Source organism: Neolamprologus brichardi, chromosome 17 (genome assembly GCF_056152115.1).
Source record: "Neolamprologus brichardi isolate AB-2024 chromosome 17, ASM5615211v1, whole genome shotgun sequence".
Classification (NCBI taxonomy): Eukaryota; Metazoa; Chordata; class Actinopteri; order Cichliformes; family Cichlidae; genus Neolamprologus; species Neolamprologus brichardi.
This window is the reverse complement of record NC_142120.1, coordinates 23,660,174-23,686,251: the sequence shown is the minus strand read 5'-3', so window position 1 is coordinate 23,686,251 and position 26,078 is coordinate 23,660,174. Positions and strand designations below refer to the sequence as shown.

Sequence of the window (26,078 nt, the reverse complement as noted above, 5' to 3'; positions counted from 1 at the left end):
CGTGGTGAAGAGAGAGCTGATCATGAAAGTGAAACTCTCAATTTAGCTCTCTATGTCCCTTTTCTAACCTGTGGTTATAAGTGATGATACATGTGGCAGAAATAATCTTTTCCAGAAAGGTTGTTGGCCTCTCCCTTAGAGAGGGTAAGAAGTTCAGTCATTCCAGTGGAGCTCAGAATTCAGTGTGCTCACAATGAATAAGTTACCCTAACTTAGCTTTCTTAAAGGTTAAGAAGTGCTCACCCGCCCCTACCCATGTTAACTACATTCTACAGTAGTACCATAGAAAGCATTTTGACTAGCTGCATCTCTGTGTGGTGTAGAGGCTGGAGAACTGCGAGTGGAGTGGTGAGGAAAGTGGAGAAAATCATCACAGCTGTCAGCCCTATTTGATCACTGTTAGAATACATATTATGGCAAGAACCATTCAGCTAAGTAAAGAGAAACAAGAGTCTATCATTACTTCAAGAACTGAAGGTCAGTCAGTCGGGAAAATTGGTAAATTGCTGGTGACACTCTTGGGGGTTATTCAAAACTGAAGCCACATTGAACCAGTATGGCTACCACAGCATCCTGCAGCAACATACCATCCCAACCAGTTTGCGTTTAGTTGGACCATCATTTATTTTTCAACAGGAAAATGACCCCACACACATCTCCAGGCGGTGTTAGGTCTATTTGACCAAGAAGGAGCATGATGGAGTGCTGCACCAGATAGCCTTGCCTCCACAGTCACCTGACCCAAACCCAATTGAGATAGTTTAGGATGAGATTGACCGCAGTGAAGGCCAAAGGGCCAACAAGTGCTCAGCATGTCTGTGAGCTCCTTCAAGACTGTTGGAAAACCATTTCAGGTGACTTCGTCATGAAGCTCATCGAGAAAATGCCAAGAGTGTGAAAAGCAGTAATCAAAGCAAAGGGTAGCTATTTTGAAGAATCTCAAATATAAAACAAGTTTCGAGTTATTTCACACTTTTTTTATTTACTACATAATTCCATATGTGTTCATTCATAGTTTTGATGGCTTCAGTGTGAATCTACAATGTAAATAGTCATGAATATAAAGACAAACCTTTAAATCAGAAGACTTATATGGTACTGTATATGTGTCTGTCCCCATGTCCCAAGTGAGAGAGAGAAAGGGTGACATCACCAGACAGCTGTACAGACTGTTTGCACCAGCAGGTAATGCTTTGGTGGCATTTATGAGAGACCCGTAAATCTTAACACAATAAAAGTGGATGAAAGAGGACAAAACTAGCTTTGTTTTGATTAATATTTTATGCATTTACATTTTGATATAACTTCTGTAGGGGTTTCGCAAAGCTATGTGACAAGTTATGCTTCAGAACTTTAGCAGAGGGTAGGATAATAAAAATAATGATCATCAGAATCAGAATAATACCACTATTGAATAATAATAATAAAGGTCTGGTTTGTATATAGCACTTTTACCTTACTCTTGAGCACTCAAAGTGCTTGATACAACACGTCTCATTCACACATACATTCATACAAGGACGTTTGTCTGAGACTTGCTTTCTAGCATTTACACTCCGATGAACGCATCAGGAGCAACTTGGGGTTCAATATCTTTCCCAAGGACACTCTGGCATGTGGACTGGACCACCACCAACCTTCTGATTAGCAAATGACCTGCTGAGCCACACAACCAAATCAAAATGTAATGCTACCACCAGTCTGATTGTCAGAATCCAATAAATTCTAACAGGCTGCCCAAAGAGCAATCAGACAAACTGGCTTCTGAAGGTTGCAAGAAATATCGGGCGCATTGTGAAATATATAAGATGGGTATCCATCCATCCATCTATAGTATATATATTAATAGTTTAATCGTTCCGTTGTTTAATTTAAAACATGACTTTTTACCCTCTTATTCTAGTGTCCCTCCCTTTAAGTACTTGTAAGTAAATATTATTAAATTCTATTTAATTACAGGGAAACTTCACCATTAGTCACAGGTCATATTATATAGTGTTATCACAGCTTTAACTTTCAGCAGCAAGAACACTTCTTTTATTATCTGTTGGTACAACTATTAATTACAATATTCGAAAAAATTCTTTCACCATGAGTGGCAGCAATTTATATGTGTGCATACTGTACTATATGAATGTGGTAACAGTGTAAAGACAGCATGCTCTTAAGATTTTCAGCCACAATTTGGGAGCTGTGAGGTGGTTAAAGAGTCTGTGCTTAAGTGGCATTTATGAGAGAACTGTAATTCCTATCATAAGAAGAATAACAATGGATCACAGAGGACAATGCTAAGGTCATTTTGATGCTTACATTAAGCCTGTAAGGCATATAGATATAACTTTTACGGAGGTATAACTTGTGGATGTTTTTTTAAAGCCGTGAGATGTAAGTAACTATAGTAATATAGTTAATAATAGATCTGACGAATAATAATAAGAGTGCCAGATGAAAGAGGATAATGCTGGCTTTGTTTATTTATGTATTTGCTTTAGATGTATATGTTATACATATAGAGAGAAGATTTCTGTATGAAAGAGAAATTAATTTCTTTATTTCATTTTGTATGTCCATAGTGTCAACATCATCTACAGCTCCTGATAAGCAGCTCTAAATTTTGTTACCAGCTTTTTTTTGAACACCTAACACACTGTCAGTCATGAAAGCTATAAAGTCCATCCATATGAAGAATGAAACATGGGGTGAAAGGCTATGGGGGTGTTGTTCATATGGCGAACGAACAACAGCTGTGCTGAATTGCTTTAAAGCTGCTGTTTAATTGGTCCTGAGAAACAGAGGACACAGTGACAACCATACACACCCAAAGGATGACGGGTTTTTGTCTCATTGGGATTCTAAATTACTGTACACTCTGCTAAGTCTTGTGCTTCAACAGCACTTTTAGTAGTAGTAGTCTTCATCAGGATCCTTCCATTGCAGTAAAATGAAACCTTGTAATTGTGGTAGTGTGGCTCTGTCCACTGAGCTGTGACACCTGTTGTGCACACTGACAGTTAAACAGTATCACTCATCTCAACTTACAGAATTGAAGTCTGTAAAACCCAAAGTAGAGCCTTTAGTGGGTTTACTTGATGCTGAGGATGAGACAAAAGGGTCTTTGCCGCTGAATGGGTCTCCCAGGCCCTTTTTACTCTGAAAAGGGTCAATGACCTCGCCACTGAATGGTTTGAAAGGATCACAGGGTTTGGAAGAGTCAGATGAACCAGTCATGTTCACTGGTGTGGTCTTACCTGAAGACATAAAAGAATAAAGGAGGTAAATATCATAAAGAGAAGAGTTTTCCTTTACAGGTTATTTCACCATCAACATCAAGTTTTAGTTTTGATTTTAAACCACAACAAAAGCTTGCTGACTAAAAACTGATACAAGCAACAGGATCATTGCGCTGATATAACTTTGTCATGTGATAAAATTTTGAAGAACTACAAGAAAGTATCATTTAGACAAGCATTTACCTAAGGACTATTAAAAAGATGTCAAAGTGAAAGATATAAATTAACTAGGTATACAGGTTCAGTGAAACCTGAGAGATGTCATGACTCATAAAAATGGCCAAGGTCAGATCACAAACAACTATGCTGACAACAAAAGATCTGATTTTGTGTGCTTTTCATAAAACCATGCATATTAAGACCTGGTTCACATAGTTCTTCTCATGACCTGCTTAACCTCCAGTGTCACCTCAAAGTTACCTGCCAGCTTTGAAAGCCACACAAGTTTCACATCCACACACAGCACACTATACAATTCAAATCAGGTCCCAGTGCAAACCGTTAACAGTACTACATTCTCAAGAGAACGGAAACACATGAAAACAGCTGTCATAGGAAAAAACACGAGCAAAGGACCACACCCAGTAGACAAAAACCAAAAGTAGTGACCTATAACCCACAAAACGATTTTCAACGGTTTCCTAGTAAATCACTTGGTTTGCTTTCTACCCATGTTACCCAATGCTGGTTCCCCAATTTACCACCTAGATGAACAGACCAGTGCCCATGTTCATAGAGTATGCATATTCAAAGCTGTTAAACTATACATTTAACACTAGGGATGATTCGTTTCTTGTTAACTTAGTTCTGTAAAACATCATAATAATGACGCCGGGAGAGTAACTAAAAACATTCTCACACACATTTTTACTTGAAAACAGAAAGCAATTCTTTTTATTGAAATTATTCCATATTTAATTATGTTAACTTATTAGTTGTTTCACTTCTACATAAATCATTCAGACTAAATATATCTGTTTTCTTAACTTTAAATTCGTTGCATACTAGGATCCTTGCACTGACTATTCAGTATAAGTTTTGACTTCCAGAATAAAAAATGCTCTGTTGTCCACAAGGACTAAACAATCCAACACTTAACACAATCTTCATTTAAAATGGCAGTTAATCAGTCTCAATAACGCAGTAACGCTAAACCACATGAGCAACCACAAAAACAAACGAAAATGCTAGTAGCAGCAAGGAGTGGAACTTGGGGTGGACAGGGGATCCTGGGAACATTAAGACTTCGTTTACTTGCTGTGGAGGTGCTAAACCACATGCGCCACACATCACACACATATACCTTTAGTCCCATTACCCAGATAACCCCTGAGCAGTAATCTGGGTAATGGTGAGTTCATTTCACACTCAACACTGAGCAAAAGTGCACGCCCGGCGATCAGTTATTCCTCTTTCGATAAACTGTATACATGGACGCACGCACACGCGCACACACACACACACACACACACACACACACACACACACACACACACACACACACACACACACACACACTTGAGAAACCACAATTATGAGCTCCACCCTGTTTTAAAATATTTTGCTACACTTTTCACATCTAATTTCAATGTTTACCAGAAGATTGTACATGCAACATGCAGCATTTAATGAACCAAAAACAACACAGTAAAAGACAGACACACAAATCTGCCCTCGGTTATATAGTTTACACTTCATTAAGCAATGAAAATAACAGAGAATAAACAGGTGTGAAGACGGGTTAGGTTTAGGATAAGGTAGAAAACGTAAAGACCATTAATTAAATATTTAAAGATATTGTTTAAGAAGTTCATAATATTAATTAATATTGTTAACTTCTTAAATTGCAAAAAAGTTTTGCTGCTTTGCTACTGCACACAGCTTGCAGTCTAAAGAATGCCCTTCTCTGAACAACTCACCCACACATAAATACTCGCGTACAAACACATCAAGGAAAGAGAGAGGAAGTATGTCAGGGTGTGTCTGCAAACAACAGGCCAACCAAACCACACATCATGTCTCTTACGACATCACCTTGTTCATGCACACAAACAACAAAGCACCAATTTGTAAGCAAGGATAAAATCTACACAAAAACACAAGACAGTAGATTAAGGTGTCAAAAATAAGAAATGGATCAATAAATGCATTTTTTTCATGAATACTGGAGTGAGTTTGTTTTGGTTTTTTTTAAATCTTTTTAGCTTCATGTATTGTTTATTTACTATCTGCCATTCCTCATAATAAATAGCCCTAACTGCTGTTTCTGTATTAAACTGTGTTACCATTTCATATTATATAAACACAATTCATTAGATTTCATTTTATTTTTAATAGTTTAAGCTACTCTTTCTAAATGGCTTCATCAGTGTCACTGCCTGATCCATATTGGAAACTGAATTTGTTCTGTCTCCTCTTTCGTTTGAAAGCAATATTTTTCTTTAAATTATACTTACCTGAAATCTGTTTAAATTTTCCTCTCAAAAGCAATGTTATATGGAAACGTAGGCTAAATTGTACTTGTTCTCTTTGGTCATCTTTGATTTTAAGGAGGATTGTTTTTATTTCTTCACTGTCTTTTTATGTGTGAAAGAAAGCACGATTTGAAATCATGCCTGATGTTGATAACTAGACAAACGGATGGATAAAATGTGTTTAGTGTGGCTTTAAAAATACAATGCTTGTAAAGTTATGGAGAGATGTAATTACGGGCATGGCAGTGATGCGGAAATCACACTTAGTAAAACCCCAAATTTATGCTGATTTGAGATATAGAAGCTAAAGTCCCACTTCCTTTTTGGTGTTCAGCCTCACTCACCACAGTAGATTCTCACAGACATTTTTGTTAGTCTTCACTAAAAGATTAAAATTTTCTTTACCAAACGAAAACAGTTCAGGTCAAACACCTGCAAATAATACTATTAACAGTATTCTTGTATAATTCTGGCACCTTTCTAGGCCACCTCAAAAGCCTACACAGTGTGACACTCACCACTGGGTGGCTTGGGCCTTGGGGGAACACTTTTCTTTGGAGGCAGAGCCGGCATGTCATTCTTCCTGCTGAATGGATCATCCACAAACACTGGCTGGAAAAATTTTGAGAAAAGGAATGTGTCATTTTGAAACAGTATCATCAATACTCTTTAACTTCTTCACTCCTATTGAGTACACGGGGATCTGCCAGGCCCGGGAGCCGTCGCCAGTCCCCTTCGATGCCTTCCCCAAACCGCAGCTCAATTCATGTCAAGCATACCTACTAAAACGCTGTCAAACCTAAAATGAGGAAGTGGGCCCAGCAAGTGAAATACATTACTGTGCAAAGGCTTGAACCAACGCTGATGAGGCTTCAGCAATGGGTCAACTGAAGGGCCAGATGCATTTCTCAGGTCTCATGACATGTATTTGTTAGTTTCCTTCGTATTTCCTAAGGACATGAGTTTCAGATACTGGTCAACTTCTGACCAGTATCTTTTTTTTTGACCAGCCACTTGTTTTGTCCTCCACTTTTCCAGTTCCCTAAAGCCAAGCTATGGCAAGATTTGGGAATAGTCTTATCAGTGCAAAAATACTATTTTATACAAGTAAAACTGTTGAATCGTTGGGATTCGTCATCAATTAAGCTAAAGAACTTGGAACAAATGGTGTGTTTTTGTGACAGGCTGCTAATAACATGCTGACAAAACCATTTCCAAGTGTTATGTGTTGAGTTAGGTGCCATTCTTAAACTTGAATGATTCGTGGGTCAGTGTTATGTGGCTTAACACATAACACTGACCTACAGAGGAAACACTCCTCTGAAATTCATCAGGTACAAGACTGAAACTCGACTGAAAATAAGGGGAAAACTAAATAAAAAGAAAAGAAATAGTTTAAGGCTTCAAAAAGCCTGGAAAACTATTGCTAAAACCACTTAAAGAGATAAAACAAAGTCTGGAAGAAAATATAAAGGAATGAGAGATAGCTCATTTAAATTCAATTTCAAATCAGTTTTATTCATATAAGGTGCTTTATATTGTAAAGACCCTACAATAATATAAAAAAAAAAGAGAAAAACCACAACAATCATATGACCCTCTATGAGCAAGCTGTTTGGCGACAGTGGGAAGGAAAAACTCCCTTTTAACAGGAAGAAACCAGCAGAACTAGGCTCAGGGGGGATGACCATCTGCTGTGACTCGATGGGGTTAGGGCAGGAAGACAGGACAAAAACACGCTGTGGAAGAGAGCCAGCGATAAATAAACAATAGTAATTAAGTTCAGAGAGGTGTATGTTGCAGCATAACTAAGGAAGGATTCAGGGTCACCTGATCCAGCTCTAGTTATATGCTTTATCGAAAACAAAAGTTTTAAGCTTTAAGAGGTTGTCTGTTTCCTGAATCCAAACTGGAAGCTGGTTCCACAGAAGAGGAGCCTGAACGCTAAAACCTTTGCCTCCCATTGTATTTTTACACATTTTATGAACCACAAGAAAGCCCATAATCTGACAGCAAAGTCCTCTAATAGGGTGATAGGGTTCCAAAAAAGTCATCAAGAAAAGATGGGGGTGGATTATTTAACTAGTTTCTCAGAGTCAAGTGTGCGTGTGTAAGACAAGATGTTTCTAATTTTAGAGATATTGTGCAAATGGAAGGAAGCAGAAACTTTACACATTTGTTTAACATGTGCAAATATGACTGCAAGATTCCTCACAGTGTTACTGAAGGCCAAGGTAAGGCCATTCACAGTAAGAATCTGGTTAGATACCATATTTCTAAGATTTTCAGGGCCGAGTACAATAACCTCAGTTTTTATAGTAAATTAAAAAGCAGAAAATTAAAGGTCATCCAGGTCTTTATGCCTTTAAGACATTCCTGCAGTTTAACCAATTGATGTATGTTATCTGGCATCATGGATAGATCTGCATAGCAGTGAAAATGTATGTATGTGTATGTATGCCTTCTGATGATACTGCCTAAGGGAAGCATGTGTAATGTAAATGTAATGGAAACTGTGGAATAATTAACCTTCGTGTGTAAACAAACATAAACAAACTGAAGTCTATATTAGAGTCTCAATATCAATGGTACTGAAAGTAGCTGTACATAATGATACGTCTGTGGGTTAAAAAATGCTTGGTTCAACAGAGCTCTGACCTTCTGTCAGCCTGACTGCAGTGCTGAAGGAAAACTTTGTTTTCTTCGATCAGTGATGAATTGTAAGTTCAAGCTTTACAGAGGGCTTTTTTATTGTCAGAACAAGAAATCAAATAAAAAGTCTGAGAAATCAGTTGATGATAGATAAAAAATAAAACTGGCTGTTGAGTTTTCCAAATAAAGTGGACAAGGAAAAGCATCAGGCTTTCAAATAAATTATTCTAGTAGTGTGCTTTGGATGAACAAACACCACTGTGCATTGTAATAGGAATGGAGAGAGCCAACACCCACAAGGGAAGCACAGTACTGTTTAATTTATCACAAAGTTTACAAAAACTATCACTAAAAAAACCAAAAAAAACCAAAACTGGCAGCTGCCGGTGCTACCCCCTCAGCCTCCTAGTAGACACACTTGTGGTATCAATTTAAAAATCCTAAGCTACTTCCTTCTTGAGTAATCACATTCACAAGATTGACAGAAAACTTGAAAAATGTTCACTTTTACCACTACAATACAGTATTATTGTAATGGTTTAATTGATTGATTTAATTTTGTCAATATGTTTTCTTTCAGAGCCCATGTAATAAGTGGGATCTGGATATATTTGGTAGAGGGTTTATTTTCAAGATGAGGTTCACCACCCATACCTTCTGGTAGTCTGGAAGCCAGGTGGCCCTTCCTTCAAAAGGGTCTCTGGACTTCGACATGTGGCTGAAGTCTGCAAATCCAACAGAAGTGTTACTGCTGTTGAATGAACTGCTGCCAAACGGGTCCAGTGTGCCAAAGAGGTCTGAAAATGACACAGTTACACTGAATTTATATCAACAATCTCAATGTACCTGGAAGTATTAGGTAGGGCTGAGATCACATATTTCCAGATTTTCTATATCTGCCAGGATACTGTTCATACTGTTATAAAATTTTATTGACGTTCCACATTCTCAGTTTACATTAACTACCTTAACCTTTTTTCAAAGCCATCATCAGGTTAAATTGCTTTGTTAAGATGAATAGATTTAGAATGAAGAAATCATGCTGTGTTGCAGTCTAGATTTTCAGGTTTAATTAAAAGGGTTTAACAGAAATATGGTTCCCAGTCACCTGCCTCCTAGATCAATCTGATTTGCTGTCAGTATGTTGTTGATAGTACATATCAACAGGAATTTTCAAAAATATGAATATAAAAGGTTTATCTGAAAATGTAAACGCTAAAGAAACTCAAGTCTGCACAGCACCAGAAAAGCTTTCAACTTTCTGGTGAAATAGAAACATAGAAGAAGTAATAGAGAAGGAATAGACGGGCATACAAAACCAGGCAGTCATATCATAGGTAGACTGTAAGTGGAATTAGTCACTAGTCTTTACTCATAATGTGAAAAAGCAGGATGAATTCTGAAATTCGCGTGAAAAGGGAAAGACCATCTCTGAATCGAGGAGGGGGCCTAAGGGTACATCTGTCACCATCTTACAATGCTGTGATTGAAGCCATTCCCCAACTCTCTGTGAATAGTACTCATGTCCATTGATCAGTGGGATTAAATCTGAGTTATTAAGTGCAATTAAGAGCATTGGGTAAGCAACATGACACATCTTCCGTACAACCTGGGTTTTAATAGGCAAATTAACATGGTGCTCTTCAGCTAAGTAAATAATGGTCAGAGTGTGGTGACAGGCTCAATTTGCTTCAATCACTGTGACAGTCAACTTGACCCATAGAACAAGCATGTTTGTATAGACTACACTCATATCTCAGCAGAGAACACACAGTTTACTGAAACAGGTCCAATGGATTCATAAAGGTTTGTTAAAACATGTTTGTGTCAAAAACAAACACTAAACTGAAAAAAATTCCAAAATTGACTCCAAGCTAAACTCAAAATAGAGCTTAGGTCTGCTGTACAATGGTGTATCTGGCCAAAACTGTCCTTTTTGGATATTATACAGCACGAAGAATAACAAGTTCTTTTATTCTGTAGTTACAAAAACTACACGATGTCCAAAGCTATTGAGGAGGAAGTATTAAATCATACCTGATCCTTTAGGTTTTTGATGGCTTGAAGAAAATGGGTCACTGCTTGTGAAGGTAGTAGGTTGCTGCATAAAACAGAAAAGAGAGAAATATATATAAAACAATACAATGTTAATTGAAAATGTATTCTAACTACAATGTTTATTGAGGGGGTTTTCCATGTACTTATTAATGCATTAATTATTATTGGGGTTTTTTGTTTGTTTATAATGCTGGAGTAAACTCTACAGTGGGTGCAACTGAACCAGAAATCTCTGAGGTTCTTATGGAAACCTTCAATCTAAATGAAAATATAAATTAATACAAATTCTGTTGTTTGTATTGACGATTGTAAAAACTGAGACTTAACACTAAAACAGAAACAGAGGGAGCAAACTAAACATTCTGATCCCTTCTTGGGATAACCAGATATACATTACAAATCCACCTTTGAATCTCAACAAGTACCTTGGAGGGTAAAGTGGCACTTTTACTGAAAGGGTCTGGTGTGGAGAAGGGATCCATCTTTGTGGTTTTCTTGAAGAAGTCTTCTGATGAAGCCTTGAATGGATCTGTCTCTTTGAAGGGGTCTCCTCCAAATGGATCTACAGCAGAAATGAACTTGAGCTACTTAAACTCTGTTTCTTAAAACTTTCATTGACCAGAGACATATGCATGTGGTACAACATATACAGTTTTGTCCTGCTGAAACAATCTGCAGTGCTCAGACAGAAGAGTTGAGGGGCCAGCTACACGATGGCTGTCAGATGGGTACACCAGGGACATTTCGATACGTGGTGAATTAACTATGGCAGCTTCCATTCGCACCATCCAGCTCCAGATACAGTGCAGAGCCAGGCACAGTGATGTGTGTAGCCACTTAACGCAGAGCCAAAATCTGGGAACATGGGAAGGTGTTTTTTGACTGTCGTGGCCGCTTGTAGTTTCTCTGCTGCACAGTGAAGCTGAGAAAAAAAGCGATTCACGTCGTATTGGCCAGCTACCGCAGTGCATGCATGCGGATTCCCTACAACCCAACCAGAATTCTGCCTCCCTCAGATTTCTTTCTCTTTCTTTCTTCCTTTCTTTATTTTAATCAATCCATCATTGCCGGCCACCACAATGGGCAAGACCAATGAGCTGCCAAAGGATGATAGGGACAAGACTGAAGACTTGGTAAACAAGACCATCAGCAAGAAGTTTGAAGAGAAGGGGAAAGCTGTTGATGTGGTTATTTGGGAACGAGTGAAACATAAGATTACCATCAATTGCCCTCAGTCTGGAGCTTTGTGCAATATGTTGCCTCATGGTGTGAGGATGATCATTCGACAGGTATTGGATCAGCCCAAAACTGCATGGGAGGAGCTTCTTAATGATCTGAAGGCAACTGGGACCTCAGTCTCCAAAAAACACCTCTGGTAAGACACTACAATGTAATGGATTGAAGTCTTGCTGACCATGACCCCTAGAACACCATCCCCATGGAGTTGGAAACATGCCTTGGGGTTGTTTCTGTCCTAAGGGTACAGGACTTGACCACATTAAGGGGCCAGTGGACAAGGTCCTGTATCCCCTTTCCTCAGACGGAACACTGCAGATGGGTCTTCCAACATTATGCAACTAGCCAGTCTCCAGACCTCTATCCTCTATCTGTGGAGGGAGCTAAAGCTTTGAGTTGCCAAGCTGCAGTCAAGAAACTTCAAGGATTTAGAGAGTAGTAAGTCATGTTTTGCTTTAGGATCAAATACTTCATTCAATGACTCATACAAAAAAAATTATAACTTTTGTGTAACATTTTTTTCTTGGAGTATTGCCTGATATTCTAAGCGTCTTTTTAAACAAAACCAATAGTAGCAAGTTCTTTAATATTTATATGTATATTTATATTAATACGTCTGTTTCTATACTCATTTTATATGAGTGCTTGATGTTTGCTGCTATAACAACTCAATTTCCCTCTGGGATTAATAAAGCCTCTCTGATTTTGAACAAAGATTAGAGAGTGTTCATTCTTTTGCGAGTGTGAAAGTTACAAATTGACCAGGGGCACAAATATGTTTTTTAACCCACCGTATGGCTAAGTCTAGCCAAGTGTAAACAAAAGCATCAGCAGATAGGCATCATAAAAACATCAAACCAAAGCATGGACCAAAAGGTCAAAACAAACTCAGTAAGTATTCCAAGAAGTACTTGGAAAGAGCTCTGAGTAAGTCAATATAATCAATGAGCTGAGAGGTTGTTTTGGGATTTTTTGGTTTTTTTATTGAGGTAGTCTCTCTATGTTTAAAAACCTATAAGAAATGCAAACGGCTTACAAAAAAGTGCTTCTATGAGGGTTTTGGTGGGAATGTACTTTGTGTTTCTGCTGGTCCATGTGGTGGGAATCTACTCAAGCTGAGTAGAAAAGTGTCTACTCAAAGGTACAGCCCATTTAATATTTCAGTAAAAAATACACACTTGGGGTTGTAAAAACAACCCCCCCAAAAATATGCTACATGATACATTTGTAAGGTGCATTCCATGCGAATTATTGTAATTAATTTAAGGAAAAAACATGCATGCATTCTAGTAAATGCTAAACCTGTTCAATGTAGTGTGTACAACAGTTTTAGTGCAACATTTTAAGTGATGAAATATTGCAGTTTATTTTCTGCCCCAAGATTAAATTACCTCTCAAAAAAGAAAAATTATTGACCTTTCTTCCCTGAAGTAAATACCTGTGGGTACTGGTGGCTGCTTTGCAAAAGGATCATTCTGAAAAGGGTCGCCTACAGGAGAGGAATCAAGCAAAGAGGGAAAGGCAGGAAGAAGACAAAAGACAGTCATAAATTAACTCAAGCTGGAAAATATAAGCTATTAGGAGGAAAGACAACTTAATACACATAAAGCAGTAAACGCAGATTGAGGAGTAGAGAAGAGGAGAGAGGAACGCATAGAAGGGATGAGACCACTTACCAGGGCTGGAGCTATGAACTATTTTAGTAATGGAGTATTTAATGGATAATTCCATCAATTAATTGATAATAAATGTTTTTTACCATCTTAATGACCATAAATATTCAAAGGATTTAAAAAAACAAACAGTTTTTTTAAAATGAACTGCTTGCTGGATTCCATTTTAGAAACTTCTGTGTTTTACAAGATCCAGCAAAAGAATTAAAAACCCTCTCATTGTATTTGTATTAAAATCAGGTTTTTTGAAGAAAACATTTCATTAAATACAAAAATAAACAAATATAGCAATGCCAAATAAAATAAGGCATACATACAACTTAAACTAAGGTAATAAAGTAGTCTTTACTCTGTACTCTTGGGAGGCTTCCTTACATTAAGAGGAGCCAAAAAACATTCTGACTATTGTATCTTCTGGTTGACGTAGATTTGATGTGTGTTCATGTTTATAGACATCCACCTTATTACATTCTGCACTGGGGAAATTCACTTGTTACAGCAGCACAGGGAACAGGAAGAAAAGGTGAATCAGAGTTATATTAAAAAAATTTAAAAACCCAAAATACGATACTATGGGCAGGTGATGGGCAGGTTGCTATACCACCCCTGGTTACTATACAGCAGGATTTTAAATTTTTATATCTACATAAAATGCAGTGGGATAAACAAAATACATGTATTTTTAAACACTATTTATCCTGTGTGGGTACTGTATAGTCCATCTGCTGTTTGGATGAAGGACCTACAACGGCCCTCAGACCTACACCATAACAGTCTACTGCTTTAGGAGCTGCTCCACAGTGCAGGGGGTGAGTGGTGCTGTACATAAAGGACATTAGTTTGGCTAACATCCTTCTTTTGGCATCGTTATGATGTCATAGGGTGTCATATTGACAAATAGGTGTGTTGGAAAGTTATCCAAGCCCTTTTATATGATATGTTACTCAACATGGTTTCTTGAAAAAAATTTCTAGGTTAACCTTGAACTTAGGCACTAACAATGAAGGTCAAGGTCAAATGCTTGGGCAACCTAGATACTCATGTCCCCCAAGGCCTAGTATATCAATGTAAAATTGGAAGAATATCCATAAAAAATGGTTTTATTTGTTTTTTCAATACAATGCCCTACGATGTCATAATAATGCCATGAAAGGCTGACGTCAGAATGTTGTAATGAAAAACATAAAACATCCCTTGCCCTTTTGGGGGGAGTTGTGCACACTGAGTGCTCTTGTTTTAACTTCTGTTACTTGACTGTGTCATGACTGTGGATGAAAGGAGCAACTATAAAGTTTGCCTTTATTCATGTTCAGTCAAAGAGGTGCTTCGATTAAAAACTGCTGGAAAACTGGAAACTAGAGTCTTTTTTCGCTCAACCTGAGCTCACGGTCTCTATGGCAACTCTGACAGCATTGCCACTGATTATTGATCATTATCACTTCCACAGTCAACTGTCAGTTTTATTATTGGGATGTCAGCAAGTCGGGGTCAGCGGATGATGAGGCACATAGTACACAGAGGTCGCCAACTTTCTGCAGTCAGTTGCATCAGACCTCCAAACTTCAAGTACTCGTCAAATCAGATCAAGAACTGTGCATAGAGAGCTTCATGCAATCTATTTCCAAAGCTGAGCAGCAGCTTACATGCCTTGCATCACCAGATGCTGTGGTGTAAAGCACACTACCACGGGACTCCACGGATGTTCAAACAACATCATTTATCAAATCAGTTTTCAGAGAGACAGGTGCTGCCTATACTGTATCATGCTGAGATATTTGTGGGTTGCCGTTGACAGCACTAACTGTTGCCTGCCGTTTAGCCTGCAAGTTGTTGCTCACCACAGTCACCAGCCTGCCACTCCTCACCTAAACCCATGCCCACACTTTGATCATGAGGGCTGGATGAACTTTTGTAGTGTAGGCCAACATCACCAGAGTCAAAAGTTATCCAGTTTTACATGGTGTATAAACCATTGTTGTACTTAACTGTAAAAAATATTGTAATGGGTCACTACAATACATAAATGCCTATATTAAAAGAGACTATGTGTTGTAGTCTCATGTCTGTATTACTGTAGGGTCCATATTACAATATAAAATGCCTTGAGGAGACTGTTGTTGTGATTTGGCGTGATCCACACACTCATCAATCATCTTTAGACACTCACTCACCCATACTCCCAACATGCAGTGCAGTAAAGAGAGGAGAGGGTAGCAGAGGAGAGGAATGAGCCACTTGTATTAAAAGATTAAGAGGAACACTTAGAGATGGTGATGCAGTGAAAGTTAAGGGGGGTGACAACCTTTGAATGGGTCTGTTTTGAAGGGGTCTTCAGACTGGAAGGGGTCAGTGGGAAGCCCCTGAGGTTGACTGTTAAACACAGATGGCTTCACTTTGAATGGGTCCTCCTGTGGAAATGAGAAAGCCAAAGAAAGAGACAGAGAACAGAAGCTTTTATCATCTCTTCTGCTGTGGACAAACAGAATATTTCTATACACTATGATATGTATAGGTTTTATTTCATTTGTTGTATTTGTACGAGTAATTTGAGCACATATTATAACATATACATCCATGGGATCAGATTCACTACAGTTTTATGCGTTCTGTCACACAAGCTGTATCTTTGCTTGTCAAAAACAATGTAACACTTCTGGTTGCATTCAATAGAAGGTCATGTAAAATTTAAGAAGGCATATGAATGAAGATTGCTTAAAATACTTGTGATGGCATACAAGATGAATTAAAAAGAATTAAAAAGAAATCCACACCACAATTGTGAATATGGAACTTCACAAATGGAAAAGGTAACAACGATCGGGCACAACAAACGAGCACCAGGTCTACCCAGGACTATAAAACCAAATCCTATGACCTTAATAAATGTTACACAGCACACTGGAAAATAAAAGCACACCTCTATCAAAGATCCTGACCTGTACTGCTCTCACCATGGCTGGAAATCCTCCATTCTCTCGGTCACTGAAGCCTTCACTCATGTCAGCCAAGTTGGTCATGCTGCCTCCATGGTTTCCATTCAAGGTGCTGTTGTACTGCTCAATGCTTTTAGACACTTCCTGTTGACTATCTTGAATCTGTGACAGCTTGCTGCGAGCCTGCAAGGTATACATACAAGCAAACTGTTAAAAACAACAACATTTCCAGAACATTTCCAGTGACACTGGGCTGGTGTGACACTGGTGTAACATGTTCCTCTGTGTGAAATTCTCATTTAAATCATACAGTAAAAGTGCAATAAGTTGAGCTAATTTAAAATGAATAGAAATTACTGAAAGTTTGCTTCCAGGAAACACTGATCAGTTTCTTTAAGCTGGTTTCACAAAGCTTTTTTTGTCTTAAATATGTTTTCCTCATTACAAGACAGTTTCGCCAAGATGAAAGGCATTGTCTGTTATACACACACACACACACACACACACACACACACACACACACACACACACACACACACACACACACACACACAGAGAGAGAGAGAGAGAGAGAAATATGCACAATAATGCTCAAGTAATGTTTTTTGGCATAGCTATGAAAAACACTGCTTAGAGCAAAAAAAATGTTTCCACTGAAATTGCACAAATATAATACAAGACCTGAATTCAACATCAACTTGTGGATGCTATAAAACAATAATGGAAACTGCACTATGTGTGTGTGTGTGCAGTGGCTGGCAGGAAACAGAAGACACACCACAGCAGCTGAGACAAACATACACAATTGGTTCCTCTGACTTAATTGACAAGATAAAGAAATGGATTAAACATTCTGGTGGTGCCCCCTGTTGACATTTTTTAGACATACACATTAACAGGATCTGTGCCCTACCTGGTTGATCTCATCCTGGGTTGCTTTCAGAGACTTGATGATGGTCTCTAGTTGAATCTTTCCTGCGGCCAGGCTTTGCTCCAGCTGATTCTCCTCTTGTTGCAGCCGGCCCAGGTCAGCCTTGGCCCGGCTCAACTCTTCTTCCTGGTTTAGCAAGTCTGACTCCTGGGAGTGGATTTGAGTCTGGAGGCTTGAGATCTGAAGGCAGAAAACGGTGGCATAAAGGATTGGGTCAGAGGTTAAAACCTGCCAAGAGACCATTCTGTGCTCGTTGCTAATTGTTTTACATTAATCTGTTTGATTTCTTCTTTTCTTCTATTTTGCATCATGCTAGTTATCTCAAGGTAATTTTGACTTCAACAAACAAACACTTAAAACAGCATATTAGAAATTGAATACATTAATTTTCAGGTATTTTGATTCTGTGATTGTAGTATAATAACTGAGGCAGTACTCCACAAAGGGGAAACTTCTACATTATCAGCTTACTGCTCTCTCTCGCTTACCATCTGAGACTCTTCCTGGCACTTAATCCGGACTTCATTCAACATGTCTTCTAATTTGTGTTTCTGCTGGTCCATCTCCTCCAGCCGGTCCTGGGCATCTTGTTTCTGAGCTTCTAACTCCTGCAGGCTGGTTGTCTCTCTGTCCAGGTCATTCTGCATTTCCTGATAGACAATAACAACTGTTGTTGTGTTGTTGTTGTTGGCACTTTATAAATAAAATTGAATTGAATTGAATTGAATTGAATTGAATTGAATTGAACTGAACTGAACTGAACTGAACTGAACTGAACTGAACTGAACTGAACTGAACTGAACTGAACTGAACTCCAGATATGCTGCCCTGTCCTTCAACAAAACTGGGCTGGGTGAACACATTCCCTGATACCTCATTATATTTGCTGGGCTTCAAATTTGTCTGAGTGAATTGCAATAGAGATCTTTCTGGGAAAGCTAGGAGAGGGAGAATGTGCTTCTATATAAATGAGGGTTGGTGTCACAGTGTTAAAACCCCCCACAAACCTTCATATATTGTATATATACACACACTTGATCAATAACGCTGATTCTGAGGCTAACAGCTCTTTGGGAACCACCTTGTTAGTTCAAAATTACAATTCTACACATGTCAAACTGTGTTGTTTTTGGACATTTTGTAGATTCACCTAATAAAATGGGAACAAATTATTTGTCTTTGTAACAAACTGATAGTAACAAAGTACCAACAGATACAATTTAAAATTGGTTTCTTAAGTTATGTGCTTTTTTTTATCCTTGAATGACTCACAGTTCAGTGTTAAGTGGCTGAACAAATAAAAATAAATATTCCCCTGAAAATGGTCAAGAACTGTACTGAAAATGAGTAAAAATGCAGTCAATGTTCAAAGAAAAACTTTAAAAGGCCTCAAGAAAGCCTATAGAAGTACTGCTCAAGGCCAATTAAAAAAAATAAATAAAAAACATTACAATATAAAGAAATGAACGGTGGCTGAGTACTATACACGTACATCAAGGACAGAGTGTCTCAATTTTATGTTGAGTCCACATCCAGTTGCTACCAACTGACAAATAACAAGCTGTCCTCACCTGCACCTCTGCACTCTTATGTCTGATAGCCTCCTCTGCTTCCCTGATGTCCTGCTCAAGAGTGTACTTCTCCCTGGACAAAACCAGAAACATTCACACAAACACAGGCACATTGATTTTCTTATTTTAAAGGTTTATAATATGTATATAAAATAATTACAAAATAAGAATAAATAAATGAAAAGCATATTTCACTGGTGCCAATTTTAAAAAAAACTTTGTGTGCAACTTGACAGAAGAATCATATAAAAGGTATTTTTATTTCCCAAAACAAAATTATCACATCTATGTTCTAATACAGAACAGTCTAATATTTTGCTGCTTAAACTTTTAGAGGTCAGTGAACATCTCCCTACTGTAGCAGGTTTTATGCAAGTCTTGCATAGTAAAGAAAAAGTCGTTTACAGAGAAAAATCTACTGCACATATATGACAGATATACTTGGTAATTTGTGACCACCGGGGATTTGACAGACTCCATAGCTGTCTGTGTACTCTGGTCCTCAGGTATCAAGGTTGATAGAAATGATTAAAGTATCTAAAAAAAGAATCAAGGAACACTTTGAAAAAACATCAGATCTGAAATGGGAAAAAATAACGCTGCATCTCAAATGAGTATTTTGTATGACCCCCTCGTGCTTGTATCCATGTCTGGCAATGGGTTTAGGTCAGGCCAATGTGTTGTTACATGAGGCCGGGCATTGTCAGGCACCATGAGGAACGAAGGACCTACTACACCACATCTGACAATGGGTCGAAGGATTTCCTTCTGGTGAGTAATGGCAGTCAGGGTGCTGTTGCCTAGCCTGTAGAGGTCTATGCGTCCCTCCATGGATGGATTTTGCACTTAGACTGCAGGCTTTCTAGAGTATTTAAATGTAGAATGGGACGCAGAGCCTTCAGCTTTCAGGCCCCTCTCCTGTGGAACCAGCTTCCAGTTTGTATTCGGAGGGAAGACATCCTCACTACTGTTAAGATTAGGCTTAAAACTTTCCTTTTAGATAAAGAATACAGTTAGGGCTGGATCATGTGACCTTGATACTTCCTTTAGGTTGCAATAGCTCTAGGAGGCTGCTGGGGGATTCCCATGAGGCACTGAGTGTTGCTGCTGGGGGAGTGTTTCCTCTTCACACTTTTTTTTTCACTTACTATGTGTTTACACACCTCTCTGCATTTAATTATTAGTTATTATTAATGTCTGGCTCTCTTACACAGTGTGTCTTTGACCTGTCTTCTTCCCCTAACCCCAACCAGTCGCAGCAGATGGTTCTTCCTTTTAAAAGGGGGTTTTTCTATCCGACTGTCACCAAAGTGCTTGCTCAGAGGGGGTCATTGTTGGGGTTTTCTCTGTTTACTTTGTATTATTGTTGGGTCTTTGCTTTACAATATAAAGTGCCTTTTGTTGTGAGTTGGCACCACATAAATAAAACTGAATTGAGCTAAATTGGATATGCATCCCCACACCATTGTTGACCTACTACTAAATGAAACCTCCTCACATCTGTGAAAAACATCGGACGTCAGTGGTGGACCTGCAATTCTGGTATTCTGTGGTAAATGCTCTTCGGGCTCCGTGGTGCTGGGCAGTATAGGGCCTACGGCTATTGTTATGATGCCTGTTGCTGATTATGTGGTCAGAGATATTCACACCAGTCCTGTTCCTTCTCGGACAAGGGAGCAAACGCCAGTCCTGCTGATGGGTTAAGGACCTTCTTTAAGCCTGTCAGCTTCCCTAGAGTAACCTCCTGCCAAAATCTCAGTGGTCTCAACCTGTAAAACCACTCCTGTTTTGGCAGTTGTCTTATTGTTGCCCCTCTAGTGCACCTGTTATTAATTTCATTAACACCAAAGCAGCTGAAACTGATTAACAACCAAACTCTGCTGCTTAACTGACCAGATCAATAAACCAGAAATTTAATTGCACTGATGCTATATTCTGTGGGGTTTTTAATATGTTTTTGAGCAGTATTTAAACATTATACAACAAAAAGATGGGTAAGATAGACACTGCTCACTCTGTGTCATTTGAATGCAAGTCCATTTTAGTATATTTAGTAATAAGTAGCCAGTTTGTTACCTGAGAGTATTCCACTGGGTATAGGCAAGAGTGCTGACGCAGCATAGTGAATAAGTAGTGAACAAACAAAAATTTGATAAAATACATGCATCAAAGGAAGAGTGGATAGCTGTGTGTTTGGCTGACTGGGTGGCTAAGTAGGTAGATGGATGCATGGATGGATGGATAGATAAGTAGATGGGTGGATAAGCGGGTGGGTGAACTAATGAAAAGCAGATCTGTGTAATTATATTCATGTCAAAAGTCACACATGAGGGGAAACATAATCATGGTAAATGACCTGCATTTGTATAGCGCTTTTCTAGTCCCTAAGGACCCCAAAGCGCTTTACACTACATTCAGTCATTCACACACAGGCGATGGCAAGCTACATTGTAGCCACAGCTGCCCTGGGGCGCACAATGCCGGGCCCTCTGACCACCACGAGTAGGCAAACATGGGGTTAGTATCTTGCCCAAGGATATTTGGCATGCAGCCAGGAGGCAGCCTGGGATCGAACCACCGACCTTCTGATTAGTGGCTGACCTGCTCTGCCACCTGAGCTACAGCCACCCATAATCACAAGCAAATTAAAGTAAATTCAACAGCCCATGTGCATAGATCTCAGCAGCCACATGCTCAACAAAGCCATTGCACGTAAGAGTGTCTACTTTGCAAGCACTGCAGCAAATTCATGGTCTCATAACTTGCTCGCTAGAATTAACCTGAACTGACAGTTTGGTAGGCAGAGCCCTAAGAACAAGGGGCCTTAATATGACTGGTCACTTTCAAAGCAATAAAATCACAGTCTCAGAAATGGACAGGTGCCGTTTACTGGTTTAAACCAAATTATCCTGTGTGTGCAGCAATTATTTACTATTACAGTTATCTTTTGCTGTAAAGCAGTGAAAATACTGAAAACTGTCTACTGAAGACTACTTTAATGCTCAAGTAATCTTAAAACCCTGGGACTAAAAGGCAAGCTCAGAATACTCTGCACTCCTGTCCCATTAGTCTATTCTGCACTATTATATACCTTTTGTGAACATTAAAAACAAATAAATAAAAAGAACACTCTTAATGAGAATCAGGATGCTGCACAAAATAAAGACATAGAAACTTGCAAACAAAAAGTTGATTAGTCTGCAGCAAACTTGTGTAATTGAACCATCACTAAAAGGGAAAGCTTTCAGAAACCACTGATAGGTCAGTTCATCCACCAGCACACAGTAGAAATTACAGCTGTAGTTAAACTGGCAAACTTCATTCATTCAAGTCAACAAATCAAGACAAGTACTTACTGACGTGTAGCACAGATTGATTCTCTCATAGTGATTTTTGATTTATTCATAGAATAATGATAAGACTATACAAAGGCAAATATTTGACTTTCAAGTCCATTTAAAGCTTTAACCCTATTAAATTACATATAAAATAAACCAAATATAATACAGTTTGTTCTAGCGTGTGGTGTACACTTTAATGACTCAACAATTATTTAGACTTTAAAGGATATTTTAACGTAGAACATTTGTACTTCTACTTTAGTAAAAGTTTATTTTCACAGAATGTACATATATTGTAGTATTTCTACTTTTATACAAGTATAGGATTTAGGGTAGAAGACCAGAATGAGTGATCAACAGCAGACATAACTAAAATGAAACCATGTGTTAACTAGCACAAAGATTACCACAAACCATGAAAAATTAGTGTGAGTCGCAGGCATTCCCAACTGCTTCCACTTTGTTATAATACCACTAATAGGTGACTGTGGAGTATTTATTAGCAAAGAAATTTCACAACTGGACACAGGTAGCATCCCATCACCTGAACTTCACTCCTCCTTCACTCCTGAGAGCAAACCTTTCACAAATGTTCGTAGAAACCATCTGTATGCCTAGGTGGTTGATTTTAAACACCTGTGCCCATGGAAGTGATTGGAACACCTGAATTGGATTGGTGAAGGAATACTTTTAGCAATATAGTGCATGCTGTTGCCTCAGTGTAACTTGGTGCCATGCAGTAAACGGAGCAATTCTATCACAAAGGCTGTGGTGGCAATGCTTTGAAAGTGACCAATCAGAATCAGAATCAGAGAGACTTTATTTATCCCCAAGGGGCAATTAAGATTCACACCAGGACTCCTCTTCCTTTGGGTTCTGCCTTCCAAACTGTCAAAAGCAAGATTGCTTTAAGCAAAAATAATTCAGCTTTGAGTGAAGAGTTACCTTCAAGAGTGTGAATGTGCTGCAGAAATTGCAAAGCAGACACTCACGTGTGTGATGGCTTCTTTGTGCACATGGCTGCTGAGTACTACATGCACAATATGATGAATTTATGAGTAAGGGATTTAGTGACAATGAATACCTGCACGTATGAAATCTGGCTTTGATTATGTTTTTTTATTGCAGGTGAGCTTTGACATAAATATGTATACAGATAGAAAACAGTCTAAAGAGACTAAGAATGTAGTCTCTAAAAGTGTATTTGCACCCCACCCCACCATTTAGCAAGCTCTGCCTGTGTGTTATAGACATCCATATTCCCATTTGTCAACTCCTTACAGTTAGTATTCCTTAACGGTTCAAATTTTAAAACGGGCCACATTAAAAGTAACTTTGGAAATGAGAATGCTGCTGCATACATATATAGTTAAAAGATGTCTCGTCGTTACTTCCAACATTATTTTGACAGGATAGTACGGTGACAGAAAAGGTAGAACACTGTTCTATGTGTTATTATGATTATACTAATGGATGGAACTGAAATGAATTAAAAGTCTTGATATTAATGTTGACAGTGGATTAGTGATGGAGCTTTTTTGGTACTGCAATTTTGGTACTGTGATGACCCTGTTTGTTACCTTTGCAACTGAGCTATCTCCTGGCTGATGTCATCCAACTCCTTGATGCCAGTGAACTCTCCTGAACCCACTGAACTAGAGCTGTCCTGTAAAAAAACAGCAAAAAAGGACAAAATAAGAGACGGTCAAGTTGTCTCAACAAACACGATGAAGTAGGATGATGAAATGGCACCAAATGAGCCATGGCAGAATAGGCCAATGGAAGGAGAAAGAGGTAAAAAACAGATGGGAGAAAAACTGGAGGTCAAGAAGAGGAGCAGCACGGAGGTGGGGCTATGTCTATCACCAACATGTGAGGGAGGTGTCACCACCAATGACAACCTGCAAAGGACAGGAAAGATTCAGGACTTTTCAATTTTATCTTCACCTCACCTTTAAAAAAATCTAAATTGGTCCACAACAAGCTTCCAGTATTTGTATCTCTAGCTTTGGGAATTGCAGAGTAACTTAATGGTACTATAACGATATGTTACCTGCAATAAAAATAAGACAACGATTCTGCAATACTTTTATGTCTGTGTAACCTATTATGAAAAAAATGCATCTCGGAAGCATTGTGTTATCTTTGTTTTTATTACAGTTATTATGGCATTTAAATAAATTCTATCAATTCAATTCATTATCATCCCAATAATTAATCTCCATGCTGTCTGCCATTTATGCTCGCTTTTGATGAGCACCACAATGAAGAATCTTTAGTAAGGACTCTGGAGAGTAATATTGGTAAAAAAAAAAATAAAAAGTTATAGAGTGCCTGCATGATTTAATATAACATTAGGACAGGATGTACCCCGTGAGAAGCGGGTTACATCCTGGGTACATCCTGGACAGCTTGCCAGTCTGTCGCAAAGCTAACACAGACAGACAACAGACGACCATCCGTGCTCACACTCGCACTAACTGCCTTTGGACTTTTGGGAAGAACCCTGTACTTTTTTGCTGTGAAGCAACCATGCGCCACCATGCTACCCTTGTTATGCTTACATGCTGAGTGGAAGATATGTGTGTTGTCTGATCACACACATTTCACAACCAAATAAGCTTTCAGTGAAGTATTATAAAAAAAAAGACTGCACATTTCCTGTCTTCATTGCAAAGATATGACTGGCATTTCTTCTATTAAAAATCCTTCTGAGTGGACCTGTCGTGATACTGGATCTATGACACAGCATTTCTGTTTCTTCTGCTTTTTCTCGCATTGTTTAGGTTTCTAGTTTAATCATTTGCATTTCTAGTCCAGTTAGATATTTCCTGCTAAGGTTACATTTGTAGTTCTAGTCTTTTGTTTTGGTACTGTTCCTCCCTTGCATTCCACATTTCATGTCTAGTCTCCCTCGTCTTCATGTTTGTTTACTCGCCTGTGTCTGTTTTCTGTTTCCTTTCGGTCTTTCCAGTTGACTGTGTTCCCATGTCTGTTTGATCCCCAGTCCCAGTGTTAAGTCCATATCTGAGTGTGTGTCTCTTGTTTTTATTTCGATAGTCCCTTGTCCTGTGCTTAGTGTATTCATTTTTGCTTCCTCCATTGTTGTGTCAGATTACTTCCAGCCGTGTTTCCCATCCTCTCATTATCCTCTGTGTATTTAGTCCTCTGTCTTCCTCTGCCTGCTGTCACATCGTCCCACATGGCTGTGTATTCTTTTGCGCCTCGTTTCCCTCTTCCATCTCTGTTTCAAGTTTGAGTTTCAAGTTTGTTGTTTCCAATTCTCTCCTGTTCAGAACTGCCTTAATTCTTCATGGCACAGATTTAACAAGGTCTTGGAAACATTCCAGAGATTTTGGTCCATACTGACATCGCAGTATTACACAGTTGCCTGCTACACAGCCATGCAAATTTCCCGTTCTCGCTTTAACTTCCTGTCATGTTCAAGAAACCAGTTTTAGAAGATCTGAGCTTTGTGACATGATATGTTATTCTGGTGGTAGCAGCTATCATAAGACGGATCCACTGTGGTCATAAATGAATGGACGGGGTGAGTAATAACCACTGACACAAGGCAGGATGGATCCATACTGGCATGCTGTTTATTTCAAATTCTGACCCTACCATCCACATGTCGCTGCGGAAATAGAGACTCATCAGACGTGGTAACATTGTTCCATTCTTGTGTTGTCAAATTTAGGTAACCCTGTGTGAATGCTAGGCTCAGTTACTGTTGCATTCCTATTAGTCTGGCCATTCTCCTCTGACCTCTGGCATCACCAATGTTGGCCATTTCTGGCCACAGAACAGACACTCACTAGATACTTTCTCTTCGTCTTTACTTTTCTTTCTTGTAAATCCTAGAAGTGGTTGTGTGGGAAAAGTAGATTAGATCAGTAGAATGGCAGATTCTGAAATA

At 38.7% G+C, this 26,078-nt stretch overlaps 1 protein-coding gene across 8 annotated transcripts in view; it reads right to left on the bottom strand.

The window, feature by feature from the left end:
- LOC102791069 (epidermal growth factor receptor substrate 15-like 1) overlaps positions 1 to 26,078 on the bottom strand; it is a 53,474-nt gene that overhangs the window by 12,130 nt on the left and 15,266 nt on the right. For 3 of the 8 annotated variants that reach the window (XM_087830886.1, XM_087830881.1, XM_087830887.1), the window contains 12 exons: positions 23,740 to 23,825; positions 18,819 to 18,891; positions 17,736 to 17,897; positions 17,230 to 17,427; positions 16,320 to 16,499; positions 15,686 to 15,791; positions 13,149 to 13,199; positions 10,900 to 11,036; positions 10,454 to 10,517; positions 9,071 to 9,213; positions 6,283 to 6,376; positions 3,040 to 3,248 (listed from right to left, as the gene is read on the bottom strand). In XM_087830886.1, the coding sequence (XP_087687012.1) occupies positions 3,040 to 3,248; positions 6,283 to 6,376; positions 9,071 to 9,213; positions 10,454 to 10,517; positions 10,900 to 11,036; positions 13,149 to 13,199; positions 15,686 to 15,791; positions 16,320 to 16,499; positions 17,230 to 17,427; positions 17,736 to 17,897; positions 18,819 to 18,891; positions 23,740 to 23,825 (1,503 nt within the window). Of the gene's footprint in view, positions 1 to 2,456; positions 3,249 to 6,282; positions 6,377 to 9,070; positions 9,214 to 10,453; positions 10,518 to 10,899; positions 11,037 to 13,148; positions 13,200 to 15,685; positions 15,792 to 16,319; positions 16,500 to 17,229; positions 17,428 to 17,735; positions 17,898 to 18,818; positions 18,892 to 23,739; positions 23,826 to 26,078 lie in introns of those variants that run through there. The other 5 variants (XM_087830883.1, XM_087830882.1, XM_087830888.1 and 2 more) reach the window with 5 other exon arrangements.